Raw genomic sequence first — 13527 nt, forward strand, 5'->3', positions numbered from 1 at the left:
CTAACATTTCTGAAAAACATTTCTCTGTAAATTGCCAGTAAAAGGAAATTATCTTTCAAGAGCCCAGTACTCTTTTTTTCTTCCCAAATCTGAGATTCAGCATGCTTGAGGAGGCTCTGCATATTCCTCAACTAGACAACAGTGCTCAGTCTTATGGCGTGTCTGCCTGCCATAGGGTGCTGATACACACCATGCAACAAATGCAATAGAGTTAGACACGTGTGAATAAACTCCTGGCTCCTACACTGTATTAATAGAGCATCTTATAAACGTTCATGCATCCTATCAAGATCCAAATATATTTAGATATTTTTCTCCTCAGGGGTTTGCCCTGCTTGTGGACCAGCATACCCAGCACCTAAAGAGCCTCCAGCTTTGAACACCTGTGCGTAGGTAGGCTTACCTGTCACAACATGTCCCTCACCACACCCATCAGGGGCACACTCCATGTCGGGAGACTTAATATATGCACAGAGAAATATTGCTCTTGAGTGACTAGGGCAATAATGATAAAAGGCTTTCTAAAAATAATATTTAAATTATGTTTTCTACAGGGCATTTTGCTTGTTTGGTTTGGATTCTTTTTCTGTTGAACAACAGTTTCCTAAACTTGTGCATTCCTGGCCACAGGCAGGATAATTTGAGGCTATGGCTGCAGGGGATACCATTTCCACCATTTAAGCAATTTCCTTTGCCCTACACAGTACAAAACCATGTGTCGCAGAAACAGCCTTTGTTGTATACATTTCAGATAACCATTTACAATTTTTGAGAAATCACACCCTACCTTATTACTTTCAAAAGATAGAATCTCCATCTACTACACTATATAGGAAGAATATTTATTCTTCAATGTTAGACATTTTTCAGATTTCACCCTTCCCAACCTCCCTGCCAATGCAACAATCCCGTCCCACCGGGCAATTAAAAGCTTTCTGAATTTGCTTACCCAAAACAATATGTTTTGATTGTTGAGATGGCAAACCTCAATAATAAATGTCCCCAGTGTAATTTTATGCATTACACGCTGGGAAATTAAGTCTTACTTAATGTGTGTGAACATGGATTCACAATAAAGTGCTGGATAGCACTACCAACAGAAGATATTCCCACTTCTGTACCACGGGAAAGGAATTCATCTTTAGAACAAAAATAAGAAAAATCCTTTCTTGATTATTCCATCCTGTGAAGCCACTGATAGCAATAGAGATGACGCCGCTTCCAGTTTAGGAATTAGAAATGGTGAGTACAAGTAAGTACATAGGTCTGCACTTTGGGAGGAATTTGGAGACTAGGGGGATGAAATGACACAAAGAAAATTACTTATTAAAATAAAAGACTGTAACACACTCAACCATAAAAGAACAGCCTCTATAAAAATAGAAGAAATGTACCAGTAACAGTACAACAGAACAGAAATGTAACAGTATTTATTTGTCTTAAGGTAACACTGAAATACTCAATAGCTTGTGCTTGGAATATTTTGTGGTCCCTTGTCACTATTTATGATGAAAGAATCCCCAAATTGTTCACCCGGTCCCCATAAAGACACCTAACAAGAGAACATTCTCAAACCTCAATGATTTTGTTGCAAGTACTGATTTTCTATAGAAGTACATTTGAAATTAGCCTATTACAAAATATTCCCCTCCAGTGACATTGGTAATTCTGCCCAACAGTCACACAGAAATAAAAAAATCTGGGAAAGTGAATATAACAGTTGCTTCTCACATGCATTGGATTTTTCTTAAGTACCACAAAATGGATTATTCCCTAAAAGGTCTCTTGCACTTTATCATAAAGCAAAGATTACAAGATCTAGAAACATCATAAAAAGGACTAATTCAAAGGTGTAAAAATTTTATTTGTTTAATGATGTTGGTATATACCAAGAAACTGTTGCAACCTGAGATAAGCCTCATCCATTAGCTTTGAGCACATGCTTCGGAGTTGTGCAACTCTAAGCTAGTATTCCATACAACAGGTAGCCAAGCACTTGCCTGTTCTTGAAACGTATCATATTTTAATGCATATTATTTGATAATGTAGATATCAGCATCTAAAACTCATTTTTTAAGATGTGAGTCACCTGGCATTCTGAAGACATTTTACTGAGGTGTGAAATGAGTTTATCCACATCTATTCCAAGGTAAGCATTAAACACCTACCGAATCCTCTTTAAGGTATCTCAGACTCCTTTATTTGTGTAACGTGTGCGTTTGAATCTGCACGCATGTGCCCTTTGGTCCTTGAGGACCATCCTGACCAGAATCCACTATGTACAGCTGGATTCCTTGCGCCGTGATTTAACCTCTTGCAGAAGGCCCGTCTGTGCAGTGAGTGTGATCCCTCTGTAGCCACGCCTTTTGCATCAGCCCAGTCCATGAGGAAATGAAGGTGTGCACTCATCTGACCAACACTAAACTAGGGTCTTACTACAACTTGAGATAGGAATTTGAAATGGAAGGCCAATTCTAACAGTGGGAGTACATCAGAAGCCCTGGCTAATCAGCGAGAGTGCCGAAGAACAGCGGATTACTGAGGAAGCCCACAGGTCCTCAGCGACTACAAGGACAGAAAGATGCAGCCACTCGACACCAGTGCCATGACTGTCTTAACACACGTCCACTTGCCTAACCAGTGGGGAACATACAGATATCCTCCCAAGCTCCAAAAGAGAAGATAACAATGTTTTTATAAAGAGAGAAGACAGGAGGGAAAAAAAAAGAGGAGCACAACAAGGAAATAGCAAGTCACAGAACAGAAACACCACCTGCTGTGATGAAAGAGAGGCAGGCAGCCCTTCCAGAGCACAGGGCTTTTATACCACTCGGTAAGAACTTCAAGCATGCTCAGCAAAACTAAGTATGGTTCACACCACACAGCTTGGTGTAGATTTTTTATTTAAAAATTGAAAACATGGTTGAAGTCAACAAGATTTACAAAACATACAAATAATAATAAAAATACTGTGGTCTCTCCATGTACAAAATGAAAGCTCTAAGTCACAGTTCTAAGAAATGCCTTATAAACAACCACTCGGATGCATATACCTTTCATTCTTCACATGTGGCCCTTGTACTTTAGATAAAAGTTGACTGCACCTATCTCTGGACTCCTGAGAAATTACAGTATTTCACAGACCCTTTTAATCTGTTTTTCCAAATGTTTAGCAACTGTATTGCCTCCTCCTTCCAGCCTCTCAAAAAATACACAACAGCAAAAGCAGCTATTATAAAAGTTTTTTTTTAGCTGCTTCTAGCCTTGACATCAGGCTAGTGAATCTTGACATCAGTCTCCCAAATGCACTCATTTACTCATGGTAACACGAAGCAGTTTCCCTACTGTTCAATTAGAGGCTTCGAAAACCATAAGGCAACTAACTTAAAATGACCAAGCAAAAGGATGGCAAAGCCATAAGCATCCAGAAACACTCAAAACAAAGGACCCTGTGTTTACTACAGATAAACCCAGGTTTCCTGGGCACTATGGTAATGCTGGCAGAGGCCATTCCAATTCTTCGGTACCTTGGACAAATACCTCTCCTCCCACACGCTCCCAGACCTCTTCTTTTCCCACTCCTGTGCACACACCAAAAAGGCCTACAGATTCTGTCAGAGGCATCCAACCTCTCCAAATACGCTAGTAAGTACCTCTACATTGCTAAGGTGCCAAGAGTAAAATATCATAATGACACACCTCACTGAAATAGTTCTTGATAATAGATCTACCAACGTCAAACTAGGGGAGGGCAATTAGAGAAATGAAGTGTGCCTAATGCCACAGCAGCAGCTACAGTGCATTTCCCAGAGATGGTAGTGGTGATCTACAGCAAGGTTTGCACACCAGCATGAAAAAATAGAATTCTGTTATCATGAAGTTATGCCCATGACCACTGGATACATGAGGTCTGCAGCATTATCCCATCTAATCATTCAGTGATACCTGTCCCATGCTGGTAGCGACGCTCTTCCAAGCACTGTCTTGACCTGCTTAAACAACAGATGTGGTAGATCATCAATCTAGATCATCCACTGACATCAATCCACCTGACAGGCATCCCACCCTCAGGAACTCCGTTCTCAGGTGAACTTCACCATTCCAGTCTAGAGATCACTGGGTGTTTCTTCAGACGTACTTGCAAAGGTTGACAAGCTTATGACAAATGACAAAGCTTACAGCATTGGCTATCAGATAAACTGTGGCACCTGACAATACTGTTTTCAAAGCACTAAGTGGAAGGACAGAGATTTTTTCCAAAACTTTTACTTTGATCCCAAGTCTCACATTTCTATTAGTTTCTGCACCCAAGATTTACAGTGCAGGCAGTCATAAAATGAGTAGAGCACGCTGATGGAGCAATTTATTATGAGAAAGTTACCAAAATGCTGAGCTTGTTTCCAGGCATTTATGTCCCATCGCTCCAATAGGATGAGCCAAGAGGATTTTAATAATAAATAACATCACAGCACACTGTTCACTCAGAAATCCTTGTAAATGATTTAACGCAGATGTGCACAACGTGAATAAATTTTCAGGTGCAGATCTGTGACATTGAGTGCTCAGGTTTTAAAGCAAGACAGAGTGCATGATGAATACAAATTTATCACCTTAAGAAAACAATTGATATTAATTTTAGCTTACCTCTTATAAATACAAGCAAAATGTTATAGCTGAAGAAAAAAAGTAAATGGCTTCTTTTAGGCGTACAATATTCTACCTAGAAGGAGAATGGATCAGAAACCCCTCTGTAGGAAACACAGAAAATTTACCTAAGTTTTTAAGACTGTAAATCGCTGTGCTCAAAAACGTATTAAAAAGCAAAATATATATAAGAGATTTATCATCATAATTCAAGTAGTAGTGAATACCCAGTAAAAACACCAATGAGCATGTAAAAGGTGGCAACTGATTTTATTTAATGAATAATTGTGTTCCTTATCACCATGTAAGACTTGAAGACCAAAAGTGTGAGTGGATTAAAAAAAAGATATTCAATTCATGAGAGATGAACCCACCGGCAACTATTTAGCAGAACCTTTCATATGCAGCCTCCAAGAAGTTGCTAAGACATTGACTGAAGAGGGAAAGGAATCTCTCTTGGAAGTAAAAATTGAATCCTAGATGTTTCTTGCATACTTTCCTAAAGACGTCTGTAGGCAAATGTAAGAAACAGGTTACCTGAGAAGATAAACCATTTGTCTGATCCAGTATGACATTCCTAAGGACATGAAAAATAACAAAATTCTTGTTCCATGTTTTTTGCAGTTTGCACAATGGGGCACATATGAGCTACCGTTGTGGCTCTAAAAGGCTGAGGCAATACACCGTATTAGTTATAGGAGTGACAATGTCAAGCATTTGAAATCTTCTGCATGTTCTGATCCAATCACATTTTCTCCAAAAGCCTGAACAAGCTGACTGAGGTGGTGACTCACACACAAAATAAACAAAAAGCTTGGGGGGGGGGGGGGGGGGAGGGGGAAGGTGGGAGGAAAGGAAATGAACAGTAAGATCTGTTGCATTCAGCTTCTACTACGGTGTGAATATTTTCAGCCTTGCTTTCATCCAGCCCTTCAAGCTGGACCCAAATACAGTTACATACAGCCATAAAAAGTAGGTACAGATTTGTTTTGCAATATATGCAATAATTCAGAAACCAATTAAGTTCATCTTTGAAGCATCTTATTTAGAATTCCATTAAATCTTGTAAGAAGAGCCTAAATTCTCAAGTCAGAATGTCAAATTGATGTTTTTGGACTAACGCATGCAATCCATAAAAATCTCTGGTGATTGACAACACCACCCAAAGCAGTTAGTGTAACACAGCACCACATCAGATGGTCAATTTAAAAATATCAATATCCATAAAATCCTGTGTCTTTCAAAATTCATACAATATTGCGGGAAAAAGGAAGTTTTCCTGCTATGTGCCATCAACCACTAAATCTATGCTTATTTTTGTCCTTCACTGAAGGGAAAGATGCTTGCCAAGCATAAACCACAGATAAACAGATGATATATTGTCTTCCCAAGTCTGCTGTTGGAGCGCTTCAGTAACTTTGGTGCATGCCATTTTTCAAGAGAAGAGTAAAAATCTTGGTGAGCGACAAAGCCAGTGCTTCCACCCCATTTTTGTACAGTTTGAGAACCTGAATAAGAGAGGGCTGCACAACGAGAAGGTTGAAAGGGACGGTCTTCTTCAGGCTGGCAAAGAGGATGCAAGGGAGCTATGTAACAGCAGCAGACAGCTACTTGAAGGGTAGTAACAAAGATCCCAAATGCCAAACTTTTCATGGTATTGGTGGACAATGCTACAAGGGGCAATGGTCACAACTGTGGCTTGGGAGGTTCCAGCTGAATGTGAGGGCAAAATTCCTTCACTAGGAGGTAGTGCAGCACTGGAGAAGGTTACCTGCAGAGGGGGCAAATCCCTCTCTTTTTGGAGACTTTTCAAGGCGCAGCTTGACAAAGCCTTGGCTGGGTGGATCTAGCCTTGGCAACAGTCCTGCTTCAAGCAGGAGGCTGGACTAGGTGACCCCAGAGCTACCTTCCAGCCAAAAAACACCAAAGCAAAGAACTGAAATTATGCTAAATGTAAAGCACTGTACTGAGCTGTAGATAATAAGCATCAACAGAAGAAGTTGATGTCAAATGGCTTTACTCGCTATCAAAATAAAATTTGTTTTTATACTGCACATATTGTATGAGATACTTATTGAAACACACACAGAACTACATCAGCTTTTAATGCAGAGAGTGTCAACACAGCTTCCCTGTTGTTTCCAGATTTTAAATCAAGGCTGTACTTGTCAAAAGTAAATACTGATAAATTTATTTACAAATATTGAAGGTTTTTTTTTTCCATCTGTAAACAACAACCACTATGGTAAAAGCTTCTTGCAATAAGGTTATGACTCATTCTGCCCTTTGCTGTCTATCCCCATTCCTTATGCAACAACCCTGATTTATCATAATGTTACCTTGACAGGAAATGATTGCTTGCAATGCAGTTAACAGCATAGTCTTTGGGCAATCATAACTCAATAGGTTATTCTCTTTGGCTACAAACTCATTGCTCCTTATGCAATGATACATTTTTGTGCCTTGCTTTGGCTATAACCTAAATGAAGGTCCATTTCATCACTTAATAATACTTACTATTATTTGTCCTTCTACAGTTCCCTTGGCTAGGGAATCACCCTGTTGACTATCAGAAGTTAAGTTATTTTCATTAGAGCAGCCTACATTTTCAGAAGGGTTGTTTCTTCAGAAGACACAACATTCTCCATGGTTCAGTCTACACTCTTGGCCAAGTAACTGCAAGCAGCTTTTTTGTCTCATCACTGACAGTACACTTGAATTTCAAGATATGTTGATGAATTTCCACATACAGGCTACATTATTTAACTGCCACAGAAGCTTTAGTTAGTATCTTCTATTTACCTCAAGCAAGCTAAATTCAGAGACTATGAAATTTAATGGAAACGGGTGCAGTAACTTCAACGGGCTATGGAAAAGGCCTAATCAGGTAATCTTTTTAATACTTATCATGATACAACACATTTGCACCAGTCAGAGATTATTACAGAATTACAGTATTCATGCTCTCTGAATTTTAAGTGTTTACTGTGGTGGTGCCTCAAGCAATTATTAAAACTGAAGCCTTTGAGCCTGCATTGGGACTACAAAACCAACAGACTGAATCCTGGGAGAAAGAGGGAAGAGATGCCCAGCCAGCAATCAAATCCACTGCTTCTTGAACTTGTGAGCTAATGGATTACATAAATAAATAATATAAATACTTATCCCCAACCCCCCAACTCTCCTCTCAGCCACCTTTTTAAGGGCTTTTTGTTTACATGTGGACAGGCTAGCAGATCATAGGTAAAGCAGATCAACTGTCTTGAATAAATGCATAGTCTATCAGGATTTTTTCTTCTTCTCTGAAAAAGTGACAATAAATGGTTACTCCCACTAAAGACAAGTTGAACAATTTCCAGATCAACACTGAAGGACACAGGCATGCAGGCAAGGAAGTTTCCAGCTGAACAATGCTGACTTCTGTTCTGTAAGACGCAGATCTTTCCACTTCTTCAATACACGATTCAGTTGAGATTTTAAGAACACAGCAGCTAACTCTTAGAGCCACCTTTTTCCTAATCACAGTTCCTCTCTGCTCCAGGGTCACTGGTGCCCCTTGGGAAGTACTAAGGTCAAGCTGTTCATGTGATGATCCAGTGAACCCTAAAGGACATTGTCACTGAATCAGTCTCAGACTTAAGAATTTCATGAAGAATCTCAGACCATCTTATTCTTTACTCTTTAACACCAAACACATATTTTGCATTAACATGGAAAGAGCTGCTGAGCATTCTTCTTCCAAATTCTTAATTTATCTGTAAAAAGTCCATGATGCCTGAAAATTACTGTCCACCGAATTTCATCACGCTACACAAATGTACCCCCATAACCTCTCAGCATGTTGAGCAGTGAAACATTCAACCTTAATTTGTTATATTGGACACAGCTCATTGTTCTCATCTTCCAAAACAAGTCAGCACCAGTTTGATGTGGGAGTTGTGGGAGTGTAAAGAATTGATCCAACTCTGAACTAGATCTTGTTTTGGCAAAAAAAAAAAACCAAACCACCACACAAACCAAAGCACCGAGTGAATCAACCAACCAACAAAAGATTGTTTCACCCATAATCTAAAATTGCCCACAAGAGTTGAAAAGGTTCCAGAAAACATCCGAAATACTACGAAGAAACAGAAATAACAGGGAAGAAAAGCCCAACAAAAAACCAGAAATGTTTCAGTCAGCATAGCAAAACTTGCGCGCAAAGTTTACAGCCACTGTGTGGGAACAAACCACAGACAAGCATTTGTGATAAGTAAAACAGCAATATTAAATTAAGTCAAAGCCTTTCCTTGTGTTATTGACCATCTGTACTTTTAACCACACATTAAAGTGCAAATCACAATAGCTCTTCATTATGTACTCAAATAAATTTCATTATTGACTTCTATATTTGTCAATTTTATTTTATTTTCAAGTAAGGAAACATCTGCCACATCCATAATGAGCTATTCTTTCTTAAGGAACACTGACCAGAATTCAAAGTGAAATAATACAGATACTAAATATGTTAAAAATTTCTTGTGCACTTTAGATGACATCAGGATACTGAGATTCTCCCTCAGCCCTAATGTGGCAGCAACGACACATAATTAACCAATGCAGTTCATAACTAAGATTTACTATATTGACTATGAACTTCCCTGTAAGCCCACTTATAGTCAGTAGTCATAGAATAAAAAGCTAGTCAAAATAGGAAAGCACATGTGATTAAGGTCCAAAGTTAGACTGGAGAGAGCCCATGGGGAAATAGGATTTTAGTTTGGTTTGTTGTTGTTGTTGGTTGGTTGGGGTTTTTTTGTTTCCACTTTATTAAAAACAAACTAAAAAATACTAACATGCTAAACAAACAAACAAAAAATCCAGTAAAAAAACAGTGTTCTCTATTACTTCCCAGAGCAATAATGTATTTGACAGAAATATGCAATAAGGGAGGCAGAAATCGACCACGTTATTTTACTTACTTATATTGCAGTAAAAAAACCCTTAGAGTTTCCCGGAAGACTGGCTTCCTTTCCCACAGCAGGTGACCAGATGATTTAATGAACCTATAGAGCTACTTTTATTCTTCTCAGTTTTTAAAGAATGCATCCTAGTTCTCCTCCCTATTGCCTAAAAAAACTATACATATTAAAAAAAAAAAAAAAAAATCAATCAGCATTTTCTCACAGTGAGAGTCATTTCACCAGAAGAGTCTCAAATTGCTCTACATTGTATCTTCTCACAGGTTTTCCAGAACATGCTAATCAAAAAGCTTTCTTGAATTCAGAGAAAACAATTCCATCATCATGACATGCAGTGGGGTAAAAACAGGCAGTCAGACAAGTCAGCTGAGCTATCTATGACTACTCCATGGTCAAGGATGGTTCTGCCCATCTCGTCTGCTCACATCTCCAAGTTTTCATTCCCTGCTTTAACATCAGCTCTGGCACTTGACTAGTGCTTCAGCCAACCCTCTTCACCTCATTAAACCAGCAAAAAAGTCCCCAATCCAATCCCGCAAAAAAACCCAACCACGCAATCCCCCAACCAACCAAATAAAAAAACCCCACGAGTAGATCTCTCAACAGCTCTCAGGCTGCGGTTTCACAGCAACCTAAGCCAAACCAACTCCCGGCTGGCATAGCCTCTTACCTCCCTCCGGCTGCAAGTTCCTGGTCTTTCACTTGTGCCAGCGTCAACATTCATCAGAACCTGTACAAAACCATTCCAGGGAGCTGAATCAGCAGGCTCCTATCCACTGAGGAGAACAAGAAATATAGGCCTCTGCTCGGCCAAGGCACCAGAACAGGTTGGTACAGGTTCTAGCAAGCGCTAGGGCTCCAAGAGAGGCCTCAGCGGCCACTGGGTAGATCAGCCCAGTCTGCCACCACACCACAACTTTGGTGACTTCATTCACCAACAGCTTGGACAAGCAGGAGAGCTGACACACGACAGAGAGCAGAAGTGCACATCCGTGAAAGAGATCACATCTCTAGCAGCAGCAAGATGTTAGATTAGTTTAGCTGGCTTCTTCCTACAGCATCTGGCATAGCACAACTGCGCCTAGCTTCAAGGGAAAACACTACTTTTTTGTTCCACGGTCTCCTGTGGTCCTCCAATAAGGCAGTGCTAATTGCATGTCTGAGTGTTTAGTAAGTCAGAAGCATTTGTGAACTTTCACCTTTCAACTACTACTTCGCATACACGCCTTGTACACCCAGGACAAAGGTGACCAATTGCCCTTGTGCACTCTCATGCATAAGCTGAGCATACCAGAAATTTAAGTTGCTTGCACTCACAATAAGTTTTAACAGACTGATACGCTTAAGTTGACAGTCTGCTAAGGTGCAACTACAACATTTCTTAAACCCTGCAAAAATATCCAGCAGGCTTATTTAACACCTATTTACCATTTTCGCAGTGTAACTGCATATTACATGCAAAAAAAGGGCGCACTTATTTTCAATAAGCTTGTAAAAAATGAAATAAGACAATTGTCAAGTAAGGGAAGAACAGCACACTCATCCACCTCGGGTGATACTCTCCACTCCGCTGAGAGTTTTCGTGCCATTTTCCACTGCAGAGTCTTGCGAACAGATGGAAAGAAGGCGAGACAGTGAAGGCAGATCGCTAGTCATTCACACATACTTTACACTAGTAAGGTAAACAGTGCTGGGCCCCTTTCAAAGCATGGTTGTCAGGACAAAATAATAATAAAGATTAAAAAATAGGACACAGGCCCTTCATTACCGATTAGTAGCATTCCGCCAAAGAAACTCTGGGAACAAGCTTTGTTACACAAGAAGGTGGCAAAGATCATGTACAAATATAAACTTTAGAAGTAATTATATGCTTTCTGCTAATAAAAATCTCCACTCACTTTTAAAAAACAGACATCCTAACTAGCAGCTCTAACATTTAGCTGTTGAGGAAACCATATAGGAACCAACTTTTTTTTTTCTGCACCCTACCCTAGACAAGGCAAAACCCTGCACACACAGAGAGGTTTCAATAGGCTCCTGCCAAACATGCACCTGCCCAGAAATGCAGTGACATAACCAGGGTCACTAGAAGCCACAGGGTGGAAGAACCAGGGCCTGCATGTTGCAAGTTTTCCTCTGCAGTCCCTCAAATTGCTGTGTTTCTGCCATCTACGAGGGGACACTCAATTTCTTGTTCCTCAAATGGATTCAAAACCACATGAGCTGTAGAAGTTACTACCTCGCTAGGGTTGTATCATTATTACTAAAAATCAGAATATTTGGAATTCAACTTTAAATATGCGGTGTGACTGGTATCTTCCCTGGAAGCAGACCTTGGGAAATTATTCATTCTGGAGGGAATTTTACATTGACAGAAAAGGAAATGCTGCATTCACACCTCAGTGACTTCCATTGCCCTTCAATTAAAAATGATGTCTGAATTAAATACTTCAAATTGCTGCCAGAGACCACTGGATTTCACCATTTCAAATAAAAGCTGGTTGTGACCTGCAAGCGCCTCTATCAAGCCGTAACAACCGGCTTTGCTCCCAAGCTCCCGTCCCTGTGCCTTCTCATACACACCAACGCTTGCCTCGTTTGCCAAGGCCTGCCGCCTGTACCTACGTGGAAATGGTTACGTGTGGGTAACTCGTGTATCTAGACGTTCCTCCACCTGGGAATTTTGCAGAAAAATCGGTACTCTGTTGGTACATGGCACCCCAAGCCTCTGGACACGTCCCTGGCGCACAGCGCGCGTGGATGTTGGCATTAGCTCGTAAGGCCCTGGGGCTGCGCCCCGGGGAGGAGCGCCCGCGGGCAGAGCGCGCTCGCGGCTCGCGCCAGCCGGTGGCTCGCGTGCACCTGAGCTGACCCGAGCCGGGGAGATGCCGGCTGGGGCGGCCGCACACCGGGGCGGCTCCGCCACGGCCGCCCGGCCCCCGACAGCGATTCGGACCCGGCGAGCGGGCCAGGGCGAGCCCGAAGCAAGCGACGCCACGGCCCGCCGCGCCCCCGCCCCTCACCTGCCGCCGAGCCCAGGGCGACCCTCCGGTGCCTCCTGCCGAGCTCCCGCAGCTCCTCCTCGTCCTCCTCCAACCTCCAGGCTTCGGCCATCGGCGGCGGGGGCAGGGGGGCGGCTGGACGCATTTAAGAAGCGGGGGCTGCCATGTCCGCCCGCGGCCGGGGGCCTTCCCGCCCGGTCGTCCCCTCGGCGCGGCCGCCCGGCCCCCACGATCCCCGGGCCTGAGCCGCACCTGCGCCCTCTCCGCCCCGCGTCTCCCGGCGAGCTTTCAGCCCGGGCCGCTCCGCGATCCTGCCGGCGAGGCGAGCGGGGGCGAGGCGGGAGCCAGCGGGCGGGAGGAGGAGGAGGAGGAGAAGAAGAAGAAGAGGAGGAGGAGGAGGAGGAGGAGGAGGAGGAGGAGGAGGAGGAGGAGGAGGCGGCGGCGGCGGCGGCGGCCTTTCCTGCCCATCCGCGGCTCTCCGGCGTCAGCAGGAAACCCGGCGGCCGCCTGGCACCGCCACAAAAGGGGGCGGAGGAGGCTGCGGCGGGGGGAGGTACGGGGCGGCCCTGCACCGCGGCGGGCACCTCGCCGTCCCCCGCACCTCGCCGTCCCCCGCACCTCGCCGCGGGGCCGGGCGGGCGGGCGAAGGCAGGTCGGGCTCCGCAGAGGGGCCACCGCCGGTGCCGAGCGGGGGCGTCTGAACCCGAGCAGCCCGCCGCTAAGGGAAGGGCTTGCGGGGAGGGGGTCCGAGGTCTTCCTCCCTTCACGATGAGGGTGAGGAGGTGAAGAAGGTCGGTGCTGCGAGCCGGGTGGGCGGCCCGGGAGCAGTGTGCGGTGCCGACAGGGTTAGACCAGCAGCCCGACCTTGCCGAGCCGGGTCCTGGGTGGCCCGTCGGCTTAGGGCTGAGGGAAGGCCGGCG

General features: G+C 43.2%; 1 protein-coding gene across 3 annotated transcripts in view; it reads right to left on the minus strand.

The window, feature by feature from the left end:
• The window catches only part of SH3D19 (SH3 domain containing 19), a 91844-nt gene extending 78932 nt beyond the window's left edge, over positions 1-12912 (minus strand). For 2 of the 3 annotated variants that reach the window (XM_075090923.1, XM_075090921.1), the window contains exon 1: positions 12629-12880. In XM_075090923.1, the coding sequence (XP_074947024.1) occupies positions 12629-12752 (124 nt within the window). In that variant the 5' untranslated portion in view covers positions 12753-12880. Of the gene's footprint in view, positions 1-12628 lie in introns of all 3 variants that reach the window. The other variant, XM_075090922.1, reaches the window with a different exon arrangement.
• Positions 12913-13527: the final 615 nt, after the last annotated feature.

Source organism: Phalacrocorax aristotelis, chromosome 4 (genome assembly GCF_949628215.1).
Source record: "Phalacrocorax aristotelis chromosome 4, bGulAri2.1, whole genome shotgun sequence".
In the NCBI taxonomy this organism is placed as follows: domain Eukaryota; kingdom Metazoa; phylum Chordata; class Aves; order Suliformes; family Phalacrocoracidae; genus Phalacrocorax; species Phalacrocorax aristotelis.